General features: G+C 50.5%; 2 protein-coding genes across 5 annotated transcripts in view; one reads left to right on the top strand and one right to left on the bottom strand.

Moving 5' to 3' along the window:
* The window catches only part of KIAA0232 (KIAA0232 ortholog), an 81,510-nt gene extending 62,704 nt beyond the window's left edge, over positions 1 to 18,806 (bottom strand). For all 4 annotated transcript variants that reach the window (XM_065913881.1, XM_065913880.1, XM_065913883.1 and 1 more), the window contains exon 1: positions 18,672 to 18,806. The gene's annotated coding sequence lies outside the window, so the exon portion shown is untranslated. The remainder of the gene's footprint in view (positions 1 to 18,671) is intronic.
* Positions 1,021 to 1,271, top strand: LOC136152938 (small ribosomal subunit protein eS27-like). Its single transcript, XM_065914501.1, has one exon. The coding sequence runs from the start codon at positions 1,022 to 1,024 to the stop codon at positions 1,268 to 1,270; it is 249 nt and encodes an 82-aa protein (XP_065770573.1). The 5' UTR covers position 1,021; the 3' UTR covers position 1,271.
* Positions 18,807 to 19,910: the final 1,104 nt, after the last annotated feature.

Here is a 19,910-nt window from a genome sequence, read left to right on the forward strand (position 1 = left end):
GAAGATCCCGCATGCTGTGGGGACAGTTCAGTCTGTGCACCAGGGCTACTGAAGCCCAAGTGCTCCAGAACCTGTGGTCTGCAGCAGGAGACGCCCCCACGAGGAGAAGCCCCGCACAGCCCAACCAGAGAGTCGTCCCCACCCTCTGCAACCAGAGAAAGTAGCTACAAAGACTCAGCGTGGCCAAAAAATCGTAAGTTTTTAATTTAAAAAAATTAAAAAAAAAAACTGAATACTAATTTAGGAATGATGTCACTAGGTATATCCTTCTCCTTTTCTATAAAAAATCTGCATAAACTGTACTGTTCTATTTAGTAAAGTCAATCAGTACTCCTTTCTTTGTGGTATCGGAAGCTTCCAGAGTCTCCCTTTTCCCCGGGGCATGCCTGGGTTCTCATTTATTACCTTTGATGACGTACACGTAGAGGCCACTGGCTGACACCCACATCCTCCGTGCTGTGACTAACTACCGGTACACACGACAAGCACCGCGGGAAGGCAGGCACCTGAACACCGTGGGGGTGTCTGCAGCCACGGAAACGGTCTGGAGTGTGTTTCTATTTTACACAACCACCAAGCTATTTTTTAGGGGATCAAGGCAGACACCTGATGTTAACACAGGATGTTATGGGCAGAACCACTGCCAAGAGCGAATCCAACTGGCCAATGGATCCACACTGGAGGAAAAAGGATGGCGCTCAGTGGGTAGATTCTGGGGCTGGTGGAGACGCAGGCGAGAAGCACGGTACCTGATCTAACAAACATGCTGAAAACCTCAGAAATGCTAGTGTGCTCTGAGGCATCCCTGAATTTGGGAAACACACTGAGAAGCCCTGTGACACTTGGAGCCCAAGTGACAAGTCTTGTGTAATTCTCCTTAGATCAATGAAACAGATACACTTTTCAAAACCCAAAATACGAGACAGGCTTAAAGACAGGCTAACAGTGCAACATTCCTAAAAAATATATTTAAAATACCAGACTCAGCCCTTTCCGGTGGTGATGACCTCCTCACGAGAACATGCCTCTGGCAAAGGATCTTCTTCATCCCTCTCCGGAAGAGAGGAGGAAACACAAGAAGCGCCTGGTGCAGAGCCCCAATTCCTATTTCATGGATGTAAAATGCCCAGGATGCTATAAAACCACCACCGTCTTTAGCCACGCACAAACAGTAGTTTTGTGTGCTGGTTGCTCTGCTGTCCTCTGCCAGCCCACAGGAGGAAAAGCAAGGCTGACAGAAGGATGCTCTTTCAGACGGAAGCAGCGCTAAAAGCACCGTCTCAAGATGAATGGGAAACCATCCCAATAAACAAGTTTTGGATACAAAAAAAAAAAACCATACTCAGCAAAGTGTGATACTCAACAAAGGTGATACATTATGGATTGGGATTTTATACTAATTAAAACTCTCCGGGATTTCCTTGGTGGTCCAGGGGTTAAGACTCATGCTCCCAATGCATGGGGTGTGGGTTTGATCCTTGGTTGGGGAACTAAGATCCCACATGCCACGAGGTGCAGCAAAAAAAAAAAAAGAAAAAATTATTGAAAAAACAAAACCAAGTAACTCCTTCCCTCAAAAGACAGAGTGAAACGATTTATATAAAGAGCCCCAATACAGGTGAAAATTCTTTAAAATTTCATGGATGTGTTCAAATCCTAAGCTTTTTACACGGACCGTGGCTGTTAGCTCTATTCCCAGATACCAGGCTCCAGATGCTCCTAGGAATTCTCCACACTGGTCATCTGCGCAGGCCGCCGGCCTGTTCCCCGCGGCCCGCCCCAACTGACGCCCGGGCTGGGCTGCGGGGCGCGGGGAAGGGCGGCAGCACCAGCGGGGGTCCTGCGTCGTGGACGTGATTATATAGGAAACGTTTCCACACTTCCTCACTAAGGAGGATGTCTCTCTAGGTTTTCCGCAGACATTCTTTATTGGTTAAGCACATTTCCTGCTAGTTGACATCTAAGATCATAGATACAGCTCAGTCACCTGAATCCAGAATGAGTGAGCAAAGATCCTTTCTCTTCCTTATAACAGAAGCTGCGGTTTTCTTCCAGCAACAGCAGAAGCAGCTTATGCTTACTGAAGCCTTACCATCTAAGCGTTCCCTTTTTTACAGATGAGGAAACTGAAACTGAGGAAATGAATTTCCCCAAACAGAAAGAAAAGAGGAAGAGTTGGGATTTGAAAGCAGGCTGAGCTGACGCCAGAGTCAAGCTCCTCACCGCTGCAGACTATCCCGTAATGACTTACGACAACCCAGAGGGGTCCTTCTGGCCCCAAAGGGGACGGCCTCAGCGGCACTGGTCTGCATCTAAGTCTGGCTTTCCAGGGACTCCGTCCTGCTTGAACAGCACAACTGGACCATGGATTCTGTAAGAGATCCTACCATCATCAAAGCGGGATGAATCAGCAGGGGAAAGAGAGAGGCAGGATTAAATGAGATGAGGATTTAATTAACATTATACAGGGTTTCAAATTTTTGAGAAGCTGTTGCTCCAAGGAGTTCCATGCAACTGATAAATATTTGAAAACACGCAGAAAATCAAGGAAGGCTAGACCACACCAAGAAAACAGCAGGTCAGCATAGATAACATGTGAAGTAATTAAGTTTCAGGAAGCCAGTGTGTTTAATCTGGGAAAGAAAAGCTTAATGTGCAGTATCACTCTGTTCACCATCGAACCCCCCCACACGTGCAAGTTACACACTCGGTGGGGGTGTCAGCGCCCCCCACATGTGCCCATTACATACGTGATGAGGGGACCCACTCCCACACACACGCATATGTTACATACGGTGGGGGTGTTGCCCCCACACATGTACATATTACATACATGGTAGGGTGTCACCCACACACATGTACATGTTACACACGGTGGGGGTGTAGCCCCTCTCACATATGTACACATTACATATACAGTGGGGGGTATCACCCCCCCCCACACGTACATGTTACATACAGAGGGTGTCGCCCCTGCACACACATGTACACATTACATACACAGGGGTGTCACCCCTGCACACACTCATGTACATATTACATAGATGGGGGCTGTCACTCCCCACACACATGTACACATTACATACACAGGGGGTATCACCCCTGCACACACATATGTACATATTACATAGACGGAGGCTGTCACCCCTGCACACACATGTACACATTACACAGATGGGGGCTGTCACCGCCCCCCACATGTACACATTACATACACAGGGGGTGTCACCCCTGCACACACATATGCACATATTACATAGACGGGAGCTGTCACCCCCCCACATGTACATATTACACACACGGAGGGTGTCATCCCTGCACACACACATGTACACATTACATACACAGGGGGTGTCACCCCTGCACACACACATGTACATATTACATAGACGGGGGCTGTCACCCCCACACATGTACACATTACACACACGGAGGGTGTCATCCCTGCACACACACATGTACATATTACATACACAGGGGTGTCACCCCTGCACACACATATGTACATATTACATAGACGGGGGCTGTCACCCCCCCACATGTACACATTACATACACAGGGGGTGTCACCCACACACACACATGTACACATTACATACACAGGGGTGTCACTCCCCCCACACATGTACACATTACATACACAGGGGTGTCAGCCCCCCACACATATGTACACATTACATAGACGGTGGGGGTGTTGAGTGGAGTTAGAGACAAGGGGAACAGCCTTACCCTGTATTTCTCCAGGAGGCCAACCAGTAAACCAAGTCAGTCAAAACATTCTAAGAAAAACGCCGCCCCACTGGCCGCACCGCGCCCCTTCCCAGGACTGCCCCACGTGGTGTGACTGGCGCGCGCACGGCTCCAATCTGGGGTAACTGGAGCTCCGCGGCTCCCCATGGCGGGAGGGGAGCAAGGCTGGGCTGGGCCTGCCGGGCGGCCCGACAGCTCCCTTCCGCGTGCAGGTGCGGCCCCCTCGGGCACGTCCGAATCCCCACGCTGCGTGCTAAACCGTCCGCACCTGCTTTCCAGAGCACCCGCCCACCAAAGGACTCACAAAGGAACCGACGGCCCCATCAGAGCCACAGGCCCCCTAGCTGAAACATCAGAAACAGCCGCCACTTGGGATGAGTCTACTTCGTGCAGGACGCCGTGGGGCCACAAGCAGCCTCACCGGGAAGGCAGTGGTGGAGTGCTGTCCAGCAATTTAAAAGCCAGGAGAAGTGGCTTCAGCACACGCACGAAATGATCACGCCTGCACATCGTTCGCCCTGCAGAAGAGGCCGAGTCCACGATTCCACTCTGTGGAAATGTGTTTTAAGAACACGAGTGCACTAATCAAAGTTCTAGGTGATGGACTCACTCTCAGTCAGTCACTCCTCTTCATCCTCTTACAACCACTATTCATTTTTCCATCTACCTCTGCTCAGACCCTGTGTCAGCGACTGATGTCCTCAGAAGGAAGAGGAAATCAAGGCAGACACACTCAAAGGGCGTCACATGAAGACAGAGGCAGAGATCAGGCCGGTGTGCCTGCACATCGAGAAATGCAGCCCCAGAGGTCAGGAGGGGCACGGAGCGGGTCCTCCCGCAGCATCTCCAGGAGCCAGCCCTGCCGACGCCAGGGGGACTGCTGACTCCAGGGCCGAGCGAGAACGTCTGTGGTCCGCAGCCGCCGGGGCGGCGGGGCCCTATTTACCAGCCCTAGCCGTCTGCGGCACGGCCCACCCTCCGTGCGACTTCAACCGTGTTTCTTCTCCAGCAATTTTTATCCCAGTAAAAGGTGTCCAGGGGGGTGACATGCTCAGAGGGATCATGTAATCCAGGGTTGTTCAAACATTTCTCAAAGTGCTGGATCCCATGACTAAACCTGAGGGGCTGAAGGGGCACAGGTGAGGGGTGGGGGGCCTGCCGTCACCCCGGCCCCTGCCTCACGCAGAAGTCACCTGGGCTAAGAATTCTCCTACCCATTCATTCATTCAGCAAACGGCTGAGCCCCTACGTTGTGCAGATCCTGCCTTCACAGCATCAGCGAGCACTGAGTTCAGCCAAACCTCCTTGTCTCATGGGTTAAGAAACTGAAGCGTGCACTCAAGGTCCCGGGTCAGGATCGGGGTCCCTGTGGGCCCAGGGCCAAAGCTGTGTCCTCTCCGCCATACCGTTCACCCCCCATGTGACTTGCAACCTTGCCGGCATATGATTTTGAAGAGTCAAAGACAAGCCTTTTTACTTCGCATCTAGCCCATCCTTCTTTTTATTAATCTGCTTTTTTGGTTGTGCTGGATCTTCACTGTTGCACCCAGGCTTTCTCTAAGTTGAGGCAAGCGAGGGCTCCTCCAGCTTCGGTGCTCAGGTTTCTCATTGCAGAGGCTTCTCCTGTTGCGGAGCACAGGCTCTAGGGCTATGGTTTAGGCAGCTGTGGCGAACAGGCTTAGTTGCTCCGAGGCATGTGTGACCTTCCCGGACCAGGGATGGAACCTGTGTCCCCTGTGTTGACAGGCAGACTCTTACCCCACCTCCCCCGCTAGCACATCCTTCTTAATTATGGTTTCTGGATACGGTTCACTGTCCCCACAGGTCTCGAGGCATCTTGAGAAGCTGGGAGACCTGAGGCCCGAGCCAGAGAGAAAGCGAGATGGGCCCTGCTCCAGGGCAGCCGTACAGACGGCGAGGTTCTCCCTGAGCCCTTTCAAGGGTACAGCCAGCCTGTGCAGGCAGGGCCCCAATATGTCCCACTTAACACGCGTTTCGGTTCTGTGACAGTGTCTACTGCATGGTCAGTGAAAAAGCCTAGAAACACTGTTCTTCCATTTGCGCATGTGCTTGTCTGGAGACAAGAAAATGAAATGAAGGGGGGAAAAGTGTAATATCTAAGAGCAAAAACACTCGCCTGATATAAGTTGTCGTATAATTGCTAAGTCATGTCCGACTCCTGGCGACCCCATGGACTGCAGCACACTGGGCCTCCCTGTCTTTCACCATCTCCTGGAGTTTGCTCAAACTCATGTTAACTGAGTTAGTGATGCCACCCAACCATCTCATCCTCTTGTTGCCCCCTTCTCCTCCTGCCCTCAATCTTTCCCAGCATCAGGGTCTTTTCCAATGAACTGGCTCTTTGCATCAGGTGGCCAAAATATTGGAGCTGAAGCATCAGTCCTTCCAATGAATATTCAGAGTTGGTTTCTTCTGGAGTGACTGGTTTGATCTCCTTGCAGTCCCATGGACTTTCAAGAGTTTTCTCCAGCACCACAGTTTGAAAGCATCAATTTTTCAGCACTCAGGCTTCTTTATGGTCCAACTCTCACATCCATACATGACTACTGGAAAAACTATATGGCTGTCTAGGTTTGTCAATAACTTTCCTTCCAAGGAGCAAGTGTCTTTTACTTTCATGGCTGAAGTCACCATCCACAGTGATTTTGGAGCCCAAGAAAATAAAATCTGTCACTGCTTCTACTTTTTCCCCATCTATTTGCCACAAATTTATGGGACCAGATGCCATAATTTTAGTTTTTTGAATGTAGAGGTTCACGCCAGCTTTTTCCTTCTCCTCTTTCATCCTCATCAAGAGGCTCTTTAGTTTCTCTTCGCTTTCTGCCATTAGAGTGGTATCATCTGTACATCTGAGGTTGTTGACATTTCTCCTGGCAGTCTTGATTCCCGCTTGTGAGTCATCCAGCCTGGCATTTTGCATGATGTCCTCTGCATAGAAGTTAAACAAACAGGGTGCCAGTACACAGCTTTGACGTACTCCTCTCCCAATTTTGAACCAGTCCGTTGATCCATGTCCGGTTCTAACTGTTGCTTCTTATCCTGCAGACAGGTTTCTCAGGAGACAGGTAAGGTGGTCTGGTATTGCCATCTTTAAGAATTTTCCACAGTTTGTTGTGACCTACACAGTCAAAGGCTTTCGTGCAGTCAGTGAAGCAGATGTTTTTCTGGAATTCCCTTGCTTTCTCTATGAATCAATGGATGCTGGGAATTTGATCTCTGATTCCTCTGCCTTTTCTAAACCCAGCCTGTTCATATGGAAACTCTCAGTCTACAAACTGCTGAAACCTAGCTTGAAGGATTTTGAAAATAACCTTACTAACATGTGAAATGAGTGGAATTGTGCAGTAGTTTGAACATCCTTTGGCATTGCCCTTCTTTGGGACTGGGATGAAAACTGACCTTTTCCAGTCCTGTGGCCGCTGTTGAGTTTTTCTTTTGCTGGCATATTGAATGCAGTACTTTCAAAGCATCATCTTTTAGGATCTGAAATAGCTTAGCTGGAATTCTATCACTTCCACTAGCTGTGTTTGTAGTGATGCTTCCTAAGGCCCACTTGACTTCACATTCCAGGATGTCTGGCTCTAGGTGAGTGACCACACCATCGTGTTTATCTGGGTCATTAAGACATTTCTTGTATAACTCTTCAGGTATTCTTGCCACCTCGCTTTTTTAAGATGTCAAGTTCAAGCATTTAATTTTCCATTGAAAGTTTACCAAAACAGCAAATCAAAAGTTAAGGAAAATAGCTACATAAAACGAGCTTAATTTAGATTAAATATGTTGAGGTAGACACACCCATACCTCTTCTTAATCTCATCTGTCTCTGTTAGGTCCTTACAGTTTCTGTCCTTTACTATACCCATCTTTGCATGAAGTTCCCTTGATACCTCCAATTTTCTTGAAGAGATCTCTAGTCTTTCCCATTCTATTGTTTTCCTCTGTTTCTTTGCACTGTTCACTTCAGAAGGCTTTCTTATCTCTCCTTGCTATTCTCTAGAACTCTGCATTCAGTTGGGTATCTTTCCCTTTCTCCCTTACTTTTTGCTTCTCTTTTCTCAACTATTTGTAAAGCCTCCTCAGTTCACTTGCTCAGTCGTGTCTGACTCCTCCTCAGAACACCACTTTACCTTCTTGTATTTTTTTTTTCCTTTTGGATGGTTTTGGTCACCGCCTCCTGTACAATGTTACAAGCCAGGCTCCTCCGTCCATGGAATTCTCCAGGCAAGAACACTGGAGTGGGTTGCCATTCCCTTCTCCAGGGGATCTTCCTGACCCAAGGACTGGACCCAGGTCTCCTGCACTTGAAGGCAGATTCTTCACTCTCTGAGTCACCAGGGAAGCCTGGGACACCTACTGACCTACTAAGAAGAAGCCCCTGAGCGGCACCAGGAGGTCCTCAGCCCGCCTGCTGCCAGTGAAGCCCCAGGCATGCTCCTCAGCTCCGGAGCCCTGGGCAGGCTGGAATTGGACCTGGGGGTGGGGGGTGGGGGGGAATCACGCAGAGGAGGTACAAGCCATCTGAGCTACCTGTAAACCAGAAAACCAGAGGCTTAGGTAGCGGATGGTAACATGGTAGCGAGGTTCACTCTGGGGATGAGAACGGGAAAAGGAAGGCGACGAATTCTCACGGTCGTTTCATCAGGGGAAGGTTGCAAGATGAGAGGAAGCCTTGGCAGCAAGGCTTTGAGGGTTACAGTCACTTGCCTGTGTGAACTGCATCCAGTCCTCTGAATAGGGGCTCCTTCCTACTGCCGAGGGCTGCGTCCGCAGAGGCTACGTTACAACTCTTGTGGGAAAGGCTGCCTTCTTGTCCTGATGAGACTCACTTAAAACACAAAAACAAAACAGGGTAGGGAGAGAGCCCGCTCGACAGCCCAGCTCCAAGCCTCGGTCGCTCCCGGACTCACGCCCGGCTGGGAGAGGGGCTCAGGGCGCCCCGCTCTCCGGCACTTTTCTTTCCCTCCAGCTGCAGAGGCTGCGACCATGCCCGCCCCGCCCCGCCCTCCCTGGCACTTCTCTGTTTGCACTCACTTCCTCCTTGGGCGCCATCCAGCAGCGAAACCCGAGTCACACCAACGTGATTTAGAAGCTCCTAGCAGCCACGCCACAGAAGAAAAACAGATGAAATTCACTTTAATAGTATAACTCGGGAGACCCCCATTTTATCACTCCAAATGCGATCAAGGTAAACGCCATCAGTGACCTATTTCACGTTCTTCCCCCCATACTAACCCTTTGAGACCTGGCGCACAGTGGACACGGGACATCTCAAGTCGATCTAGGCCCGTTTCCTGCACTCTGAAGCCGCATGTGGCTCAGGCGGCTACCTTACTCAATGGCCAGGCCTAGCTGATCTCCACTCCCACGACTGTAAACACGTCTACAAAGAGATCTCTCCACACTTCCTCTCACCCCTCCTCTCTCTTGAATCCCAAAATTACAGAATCATCAAGCTACCGGACGGGGGTCTAATCGGTATCTCAACTCACAACGTCTCTTAAAAATAAAAAAAACAAAAAACAAAAACCCCCACAAATTCTTCACCACGACCACCACCACCAGCATCCTTGCCATGACCTTCCCAACATCGATCGAGCTCAAATCCCTGCTCCCACTGCTCAAGCCAAAGGCTCTGGAATCAGCTTTGACTCCTCCAGTCCCTCTCACATTCCACCGACCCATTAGCCAATCCTCCTGGTCCTGCCTTCATGATCACCCAGGATGGGGGTCTTCTACTTGCTCTGCCCTCCCGAGCGCTGCTCTGCCTCTCAGATGGCTCGCCACCTGTCTCCCTTGTTTCCCCCAGGTCTCCGCTTGAGGGTCTTCTTGCGAGAGAGCCATTCCCTGTCCACCCTAACAACAGCAGCCCTCTGGCCTCCGTCTTCATGTGGCCCGTGTGTCATCTGCTGACTCTCCCCCACCCCCAGCCCCCAGCACGGGACGGTGTTGTGGGCCACGGGTGGTCGGACAGTCCCGAGACCGCCTGCCGTGGGGGGCCGAGCTGACCAGAGCCTCCGGCCGCTGCACGTGCAGCATCACCAGGGCAGACATCAGGCCACGTGTCCCCGGGCTGCTTGCTCCCAGCAGTGCTGACCAGGAGAGGGTGCCGGCCCTCGTCTTCCAACAGAGCCCGAAGCCTGGCCAAGGCCGCCTCCAGACTGCCCAGCTCTGCCACCTCTTCTCCCTGCGTGAGCAGGACCGCACGGGGGACGGGAGCCGAGGGCGCCTCCCAGCACGCCTGCTCCCTCCCTCGCCCCCTCGCGGTCGTCTCCCACGCGTCTGATCATCCTGGCACCTACGCCTGGGACACTGCGAGCGCAGCCAAGTACTGTGGAAACGAATGAATCTCCAGGAAGAGCCGGGCCATGGAAAAGATGTCCATTTCTAAGTTACAAAGAAAGACGGTGGGGCTCCTGCTCTGCCGTGCGTTGTGTGTTAACTTTAGGGAAGTGTCCTGAGACCTCTGGGGGCTCCAGCTTCCTCATCAGTAAAATGAAGACACCACCACCTCTCTCAAGAGCTGTCACGAGGAGTACAGCAGACAGTTCACCTAAGGTGCCCAACAGGCCTCACGTGGAGGACGTATTTACCAAGTGCGAGCTCACTCTCCTCTGTAGCTGCTTCTAAGAATCCCTCGCCTTCCGACTTCACCACCGACTCTGACCACTTGTCAACTAAATAAAGCCCCAAATGACCCCACGCACTTTCAGGACTGCCACCCCAGTGACAGACTTTATTTTTTTGGGCTCCAAAATCACTGCAGATAGTGACTGCAACCATGAAATTAAAAGATGCTTGCTGCTTGGAAGAAAAGCTATGACCAACCTAGACAACATATTAAAAAGCAGAGACATTACTTTGCCACAAAACTCCATCTAGTCAAAGCTATTGTTTTTCCAATGGTCATGTATGGATGTGAAGAGTTGGACTATGAAGAAAGCTGAGCGCCAAAGAATTGATGCTTTTGAACTGTGGTTTTGGAAAAGACTCTTGAGAGCCCCTTGGACTGCAAGATCAAACCAGTCAGTCCTAAAGGAAATCAGTCCTGAATATTCATTGGAAGGACTGATGCTGAAGCTGAAACTCCAATACTTTGGCCACCTAATGTGAAGAACTGACTCACTAGAAAAGACCCCGATGTTGGGAAAGACTGAAGGCAGGAGGAGAAGGGGACAACAGAGGATGAGATGGTTGGATGGCATCACCAACTCAATGGACATGAGTTTGAGCAAGCTCCGGGAGTTGGTGATGGACAGGGAAATCTGGCGTGCTGCAGTCCCTGGGACTGCAAAGAGTCAGACACAACTGAGCAAATGAACTGAACTGAATCCTCAGGACTACTTCAAAGAAGAAAGTGCCCAGGCTAATGTCTAAAATTATTAAAAGTAATAAAGCCACCAAGAAAATGTTCAATATGATCATTTAATTGATCATATTATTAATATGATCATAATCATTAATACTATAATTATGATAATCATTAATATGATCATAATCATTAATATTATCAATGATAATATAAAGAAATTAGAAGCTTGCTGGTTAGTTTTTTTTTTAGGCTGCCTAGAGTAAGGGGGTTTCTCAAGAAAGTTCACCAAAACATTATGTAGAAAAATGTTCGCAGTGTTACAATAACAACTTGGAAGTCCACTCCATCAACTAAATTCTGGCACATCCACACTGAGAAAACTAGGTGCATCAGAGAGCACAGTGAGGCAGATCTACACAAGTGGGGAAGACACAGATGCTGGTAGGGAAAGCGCTCCAGATACAACGTGTCTGTTTACACGTGACGGAGCTCTCCACTATGACTCCGCAAGTTTCAAGTGCAGACATAGTGTTTTTTCTATGACAGCCAAGAAGTTTATCAGTCATTTTTCAAAAGGAGTACAGGATGGGCAGTGAGTGAAAGAGATTTTTCTAATCAACTTAAACTTACTGCTTTTTTAGATTTAACATGTACTTTAAAAAAAAATAGCCTTAAAAAAGTAAATAAATAAACAGGTTTTAAAAGAGTTGCCCGTATTCAAAACAGGGGCTTCCCAGGTGGCTCAGTGAATAAAGAATCCACCTGCAACGCAGGATAAGCAGGAGACATAGATTCAACCCCTGGGTCGGGAAGATCTGGAGGAGGGCATGGCAACCCACTCCAGTATTCCTACCTGGAGAACCCCATGGACAGGGGAGCCTGGCGGGCTACAGTCCATGGGGTCACAGAGAGTCGGACACAACTTAGCGACTGAGCACACACACACATTCAAAACAATGTTTTGGTAAATCATACAAAATACAGTTTTAATAAATTAAGTTTTATATTTTATAAAAATAAGAAACAGCTTTGACGATACTAACAAAAAATTAATAATATGATCAGTAATCATTATCTATGGGGGTAATCAAAGGAAGTAGTGGCAAGTCACCACACCACCACCACCAAATAAAGGACCACAAATGCGTCTGTTCAATTTCAGCTCTCCTGGTGACATTCTGTCGATGTGTAAAAATAACTGATCACTAGGTTCTGAGACCAAGCCTAATCCAGTTCTGTAAGTCGACTGTACTTCAATGAAGTATTGTTTTCAACTTTCTCACCATTAAAATCTTCAAGGAAGATGCTAGCGAGGAGCAAAAGGTTATCAGACACCTAAGAAAAGGCTCCTAACTGAAGGAAAAATAAATAAATAAAGAGCTTGACTACAGGCCCAAACTTGGGCAAACAATTCTGCAACAGTTTTGCCCTGGCTATTAAGATACCACAGGTACTTTGGGAAATGTAACTGGGCTAGAAAACAGACTCCTGGCTGGAAGGGAAAACACATCCCGCCCCGCTTCCTACCTCTCCCTGTTACCGGGGTTAACAACCGTTATCACCGAACAAGAAATCTGAAGACGTGCCGGGCCGCCGCTGCCTCCACGCGTGACTGGCTCAGGGGGCGCGCTGGGCGCTGAGTGACCACGCCCTGTGCCGGCACGACAGAGACCGCATGCACACGCGCACACACATGCACACACACGGCGTCTGGACTCGCTTCCTGTCACACAACCACATACACACACACACGTGTGCTCACGCACAGAGCCCGCACTCACAGAACTCACCTTCCCTCTTCACTCCGTTAACGAGGAGCACAGACAGAGCAACACCGATCGCCAGCGCCTCTGCAGTTGTTCACCTTCTAAACTCTCCTACTGCTTTCAGTTCTAACCCATACTAGGCTCATCCCCTGGGACAGATCACCCTCAATTCTCTGCGGTGGGTTTTAAGAGAGACTGATTAGAAATATAGAGATTTCCAATGTGTGTGTTTTTTTAAAGCTCATAATCATAAATAAGGTCAGCAGAGTAGCAATCGAAACACACTCTTACGTAGCTGCAAATTTAGGGAATTTCATGTTGCATTAGAACCAGATACCACGCCGGATACAGCCTGTCAATCAGTAACGCATATCATCTTAAAAATAGTAACTCAAAGTTTAATTAAAACTTTCAGAATTACAGCTGGTTTTCAGCACCAAGCTTCTCCCTCTCCAGCCTGGGAGCAAGACTGCTGAGCAGACATAGGGAGAGACAGAGAACTTCAGAGAAGGCCTGGGGACAGGAAGAAGCTTCGGAGATGATGTCAGAAACAGAACTTCGAGTCATTACAGATACTGCATAAGGAGGACGGTCCTCCGGCTCAGTGGCGGAGAAGCTGCCTCTCAGTGCAGGGGCCGTGGGGTCAACCCCTCGTCTGCGAAGAGGCCACATGCTGAGAGGCGGACAAGCCCGGGCGCCACAGCGACCAAAGCCGCAGTCCTCGAGCCCCCGCTCCGCAGGAGGAGCCCCCGCAGTGAGACGCCTGCGCACTGCGACTAGAGTGGCCCCCACGCGCGGCAACCAGATAAAACCCTCGCGCAGCAAGGAAACCCCGCGCAGCAGGAAAGGAAAACAAAGTGAGAAACATACATGTAAGACTCTACCGCCAGATTACAACAAAAACACGTGCTTTGCTTAAAAAAAAACCGAGGAGAAAACATGACAATCCCTTTCCCACTTTCTTAAGCTCACTTACAGAAAGACTTAACTCGTCTTCAGAATAATTCCGGACACCACCATGCATCTGCTTGTGCAAACGCTCCCTCCAAGCCAACACTCACTTTTCCACTTATTCCCAAAACCAGTGGAACAGTGATGGTGGGGAGACCAGATGCCTATTCTTTCTCCTTTACACAGGAGCCAGAAATAAATCTGGGACCACTGTAACAGTAACCAACGTATACACTCAATCGACACACCTACCCAACCACTGGTGTTCTCTACACCTGCTGCAATCAACAGCTAAAGGGTGCCACTCCCTGAGCACTGACTTCGTGCTGGGCCCTGCTCTGAGTGGCTCGTAGATTCATGAAGCTCGTACATACAGCCATTTGAACCCCACTCCCCTTCTGCCAAATTCAGAGAACGTAGACTGCTCGAGTTAATCCAGCCCAGCGTTTAAACCAGTAAGAACTGTGTGCAAGACTGTATTACACACTAGAGGGAGAGTCAGCCATGGTCAAGAATTTCCTCTCTTTCCTTAAGGAGTTTATAATCCATGGAACGAATAAACTGAAAAGTCAGAAAGAAAAAACAGCTGAGTGGGGGCAGCCTCAAGCACCATGTGGGCGGATAGTGAGGAGTTGATTCTGAAAGTCAGAGGAAGCTTCTTTCATAGACGCAGCGGCACTGAAGTCAAGCCTTCGGTATTAAGGATTCTGCTAAGAAGGAAAAAAAAAAAAGGCAGAAAAGCCATTCCAGAGTAAAGAAATCAGACAAATAACCACGGAAGTGGCCAGAGGTCTAAGTGTTGAACACCAGGTGGTGAGAGATGAAGCTAAAAGTTACAATGATGCCAGATGGCGTAGGTCTCAATGATTTCCTGACCCTTTAACACTAATTCTCAGCTGGCCAGGTGGTGATGCCTCCAAGGGGAAAATCTTTGTGGGAGTACGCCTACAGACATAACTAGGTCATAACCCTCAGGTGTGATAGAATGGAGGGAGATGCTGAGAACCTCTGCTATATACCTGGGGCAGAGTGGGGAGGGGGGCAGGTGTGATATGATCTGACTTTACATGTTGAATAATTCTGGTGACAAAACACAGGAGCACTAGAGAAAGGGAGCCCAGTCAGCAGGTCTATCTACAGGACCAACCTCCACAAGGACAGACAGGAGCCAGGAGGGCAGGACAGAGGGACTGCTGCGGGGGGCGAAGGTTGATGGAAAAGACACATGGAGACAGACTTGGTAAAAATCTCGTCAAGAAAAGGAAGACTCAGAAAGTTTCCAGCCTGGGGGACGAGGAGGACGAGTGTCCTGTGACGTTATGCCATCCTCCTTACCTTTTAGCTGAAGGAGGGCGCACAGTGCACAAAGAACAGCCACTTTAAGTGACACCGCAAAGCAAAAATAGCACAGACTTCTCACAAAATAAAGAAACAGAAGTTCAAGAGAGATTTAGCTAACTTGCCCACAGTGACCCAGGGGTGAGGGATGAGCCGAGACACAAACCTGAATCTTCCAAATCCGGACCTGACGGATTTTAAACAAGCACCCTCAAAAGCAGTTTACTTTTTATGAGCATAAAAATCTCCAAAAAATAAACCCACCAAAAATGCTTTAAACAAAATGCTGGTAATCTGCTGGGAATGCAATTATATTTCAAAGGTAAGGAATGTTTTAAAACGTGTGCTCTGATCCCCTTTCCCAAGAAACTGACTTCAGTCAGCAGTGCTGGCTTGTGGACCTGAAAGTTTCAACACACAGGGCAGAGGTGGTTTGTCTGTTATTTTTGTATAAAAATACCACTTGGTGTTTTATGAGAGATCAAAAATAATTGAAAAGAAATATTCTCAGTATTAACTATCTTCAACATCCTAAACCTCATTCCCAGATTCCCAGTGCCGTGGTTGGTACTGACGTTTGTTATTAAAATACTTTATAATAATATTCTTCATAAGGTGGATTACAGACTTTGACTTTATTCAAGCAAACATTTAGACATTTTCATGTTGGGGATAAAACAATGACACGGTCACCACAGCCAGAGTTTAACAAACACAACACGTGATACAGGCAATAATGAAAGTAAAAATAGAGGACTGTGACTGCAGAAATGAATAATTCACTTTGATAGGATTTCCAAAGGGCTCCAGAGAGGACCTAAAATCAGATGTGGACTTTTAAAAAAGTGGAGTGGGTGGAAGTGAGACAGGGCATTCCAACTGGAGAAAAAGATTACAAAAGGGATTGAAGCAGCTAGGCTGATCAGAGAACCGAGAGCCCTCTCACGGGGCAGTGTGAGAAGGGAACCAAGACGACAGGTGAGGTTCAGAGCGGCTGGGGCCAGACTGCGGGGTCTGGATTGCGGTCTCCACACAACAGGCGGGGCTAGGAGCTTTCTGAGCCAGAGACTGACAAGATCCAATCTGTGCTTCGGAAGATGACCTGAGAGCCGGTCAGAGTGCAGACAGGAAGGGTCGGGGAGGAGCCTCAGAAAGTTCTAAGCCAGGACAGGAATCAGAAGCTCTGACACATTAGCACCAGCTCATATTTTAAAAGGTACTGAAGGCTGACAGAATGACTTCACATCTCCCCTCACCTGATCATTCCAACCATCCTGAGACAAGTATCATTACGCTCCCCATTTTACAGATGAGAAAACTGGCTCAGAGGGCCATTAACTGCTCCAAGCAAATGCTGCTACAATAGGGAGAACCTAGGCTCTGCACTTCTCCACACAAGGCAAAATAAAATCAATGTTACTGCTTTTGAAAATGCTACTGCAAAATAAAGCACAGAGTGATCTATGACATCTTTAAAAGAGTTTCTAAGATTCCATCTGCTTTTCTTAAATGGTTACAACTTGTGTAACAAATAAGTTAATTACCATTAAAATAGTTACAGATTTGCCTTGTGTTGGCCTCATGGTAAAGGCCTGTACTTTTCCTGAAAAACAATGCATCTGTACCTCTACTTCTATCTTCTGCAATACTAAATATTTAAAGGTAATATTCTCTACTTCCTTCAATTTTTCAGTGGCCAAACTAGACGACACGGGTTTATGTAAAACCTGTTATACATGTGCCCAAACTGAAACAGTAAATATTTTTGAATTACTAAAAATTATTTAGCAAGTACAGTAACTGAATATAGAACACAGTAAGTATTCATTGCAAGAAGCTTACATATAAGTATAAAAGTTAGTCGTTCAGTTGGGTCCAACTCTTTGGGACTCCAAGGACTGTAGCCCACCAGGATCCTCTTGTCCATGGGATTCTCCAGGCAAGAATACTGGAGTGACTGTCCATTAAGTTCTCCAGGAGATCGTCCCAACCCAGGGATCGAACCAGGTCTCCTGCACTGCAGGCAGATTCTTTACCATTGAGTCACCAGGAAAGCCCCAAAAGTGTATACCTACCATAAATATAGGTATGCAAAGACACACTTTCAGGAATCATTTCTGTCGCAAAGAAATGTCATCAAGAGCCTAAGAACCACTTATGAATGGATCAATCCAAAATAACCGATGGGAGAATATTTGACCTTCAGGCTGCAAAGTGGGAGAACTCCCCACGTCGGATTCAAAGTCTTATGAAATAGTCAAGGTGCTCTGGCACCTAGCTAGCTCTAGGATTTGACTGTGTAGTTAGTTTTACCCAGGACGTCACCTATTATCAAAACTGCTTGCCCCCAACTCTTCACTGATCTCCTACCACTGTTTGGTTTTTGTTTTTAAAAAAACACGCAAAGACCCAGACGTGTAAAGCTCACTCTTAGGAACCTGGACGAAATATCCGACATCCAAGTATCCTAGATATCCAGGGGGCTTCCCTGCTGGCTCAGTCGGTAAAGAATCCCCCTGCAATGCGGGATACCCGGGTTCGATCCCTGGGTCGGGAAGATTCCCCTGAAAGAGGGCATGTCAACGCCACTCCAGTATTCTCACCTGGAGAATTCCATGGAGAGAGGAGCCTGGCGGGCTACAGTCCATTGGGGGTGGGGGGTGGCAAAGAGTCGGACACACGACTGAGCATAGCACACACGCACGGGCTAGACATCCAAGCATTCACCCGCAAGTGATTAGCAGAAACCGTACTTAGTTCTGTCCCCCCGACCCGCTAAATCTCCTAGAGTTTGTTTTTTTTTTTTTTTTTTGCCAGGTTGGCTCTCCTGAGCTTGCCTCTAGAGCACAAAAAAATGAAAGGTGGCGAAGGAGAGAAATCGAAAACCCGGGTTCTGCCACGATTTTGGTGGTCTGCCCCAGCAGGCCCAAGTACAAGCGCGCGCCGCCCCGCTCTGTCCCGGGGCGCAGGCATCTATCTCTCCGGTGATCACCCCGCTGCTCAGGGCGCCGGGGGTGCCGGGGCGCAGGCATCTCTCCCCGGCGACCACCCCGCTCCTCGGTGGCGCCGGGGGGTACGCTCGCGCTGGCGGCCAGCGCAGAAGGCCGGCTCCGGCCCTCCGGAGCGCGCGCGCGCGCGCGGCCGCATAACCTTCGCCGGACCTGGCGCCGCAGGGCCCGCCCCGCGCGCGCAGAGAGCCACAGGCCCGCGCGCCCGCCCCCGCCGGCCGCTTCCCTTCCCCGGGGTCGGCGGGGAGCCCCTAAAGGACAATGCAGGACGAGAGGCGGCAGCGCCGCCGCGGGCGCCCACCCCGCGGCCCGGCCCGGCCCTCGGGGTCCCGCGCGCCCCGCCTCGACTCTCCGGAGAGCCGCTCCCGGCGCGGCCCATTGTGCGCACTCATCGTCCGGCCCGCGCGCCGCCGCCGCCCGCGCCCCCCAGGCGCCGGGGTCCCCGCGCCCGGAGCGTACCACAGCCCGGGGCCCGGCCCCGCCCGCCCCGGCCCAGCCCGGCCCGGCCCCGGCCCAGCCCCGCGGTACCTGCCGAGCGAGCGGCCGGGCGGCGCGGCGGCCGCGGCGGGGGCGCCTCCTCGCTCCGCGGGCTCCGAGCGGCTGCCGAGCGCCGGGCGGGCCGGGGCGGGCGCCTGACGTAAAGCGGCGGCGGCGGCGGCGGCGGCGGCGCCACTCGGCGGAGGGCGGGGGGGGGGGGGGGCGGTGCACCGCGGCCGCTCCGCTCCGTTACCCGGCAACCGGCCTCAGCGCCCCGCCAGCCGGCTGCGCTCCATATCCTTCCGCCCAGGCGCCGGGATTACATCAGCGCCGCCGCCCCGCCCCGGCCCCGCCCCCCGGCCGACTCCAGGGCGCCGCCGGGGCCGCGCGCGCGCCTCCGCGGAAGGGCCTGCTGGCTGGTGGGAGCGTCGCAGAGGCGGGTGGGTGCTGGGGTCGCAGGCGGGGAGGGGGTTGGAGGACTGCAAGCGGGAGCCTCACCGCCACCGCCCGCGGTGTGCGGGGCGTCGGCGCGGAGACGCACCCCCCGCCCCCGGGTGCAGGGGCGCGTGGGGCTCCTGAACTCCGCCACCGCCCCTCCCCGCCCCCGGGCCGCCGCCTGCGCGGGCGCACGCTCCACCTGTCTGTGCACTCCTCTCCCGCCACCTCCTCGCCGCGTCCTGGGATGGCTGCAGTGGGCGGTTTAAAATACCGGTTAAAAAAAAAAGAAGAAAGAAAAAATCCAGAAGACAAGCTAAGGAAATGCGACAGGGCTCTTTTTATTAAGGAGGCAAAAATAAATTCTGGAAGATTCGGAAGTGGGAACAAAAATAGGCACTAACCTTTGAAGCAGAGTCTCTTCACACCCACTTACTTTTCCTAAATGTGATTCCTAGACCTGTCCTGAAAAAAGGCACCAGACAGGAAGGAGGCGCCCGAGAGGTTACCTGCTTACCTTCGGAGGGAGGGGGACCTGCCTGGATGTCGTGGTGCCCTGATGGATTTGTTGAGCGCCTACTGGCTCTGAGCTTTGCTGTTGGGAACTTGCAAGGCCGGGTTCCCGAACCAGCTCCTGGTGCGGGAGAAGCTGACCCGCGGGCTGGGATGGGGGAAACTGGACCCTATGAGCTGCAGGTGCGGGAGAAATAACCATGAGCTATTGATATCTGCACAGTATCTACCAAGTCCTTGTCTGTACACCTGTCTTTTGTTCTTGAGAAGAATGCTGGACCAAGCCATGATCATCCCTCAATCCGAGGCTCTGAGAAAGTAAAGGATTCCACCTCAACTTCT

Source organism: Muntiacus reevesi, chromosome 22, assembly GCF_963930625.1.
Source record: "Muntiacus reevesi chromosome 22, mMunRee1.1, whole genome shotgun sequence".
NCBI classification, from domain to species: Eukaryota; Metazoa; Chordata; class Mammalia; order Artiodactyla; family Cervidae; genus Muntiacus; species Muntiacus reevesi.

Bases quoted from the DNA above. Each gene is read 5' to 3' on its own strand.
- LOC136152938 (XM_065914501.1), top strand. From the start codon at position 1,022: ATGCCTCTGGCAAAGGATCTTCTTCATCCCTCTCCGGAAGAGAGGAGG.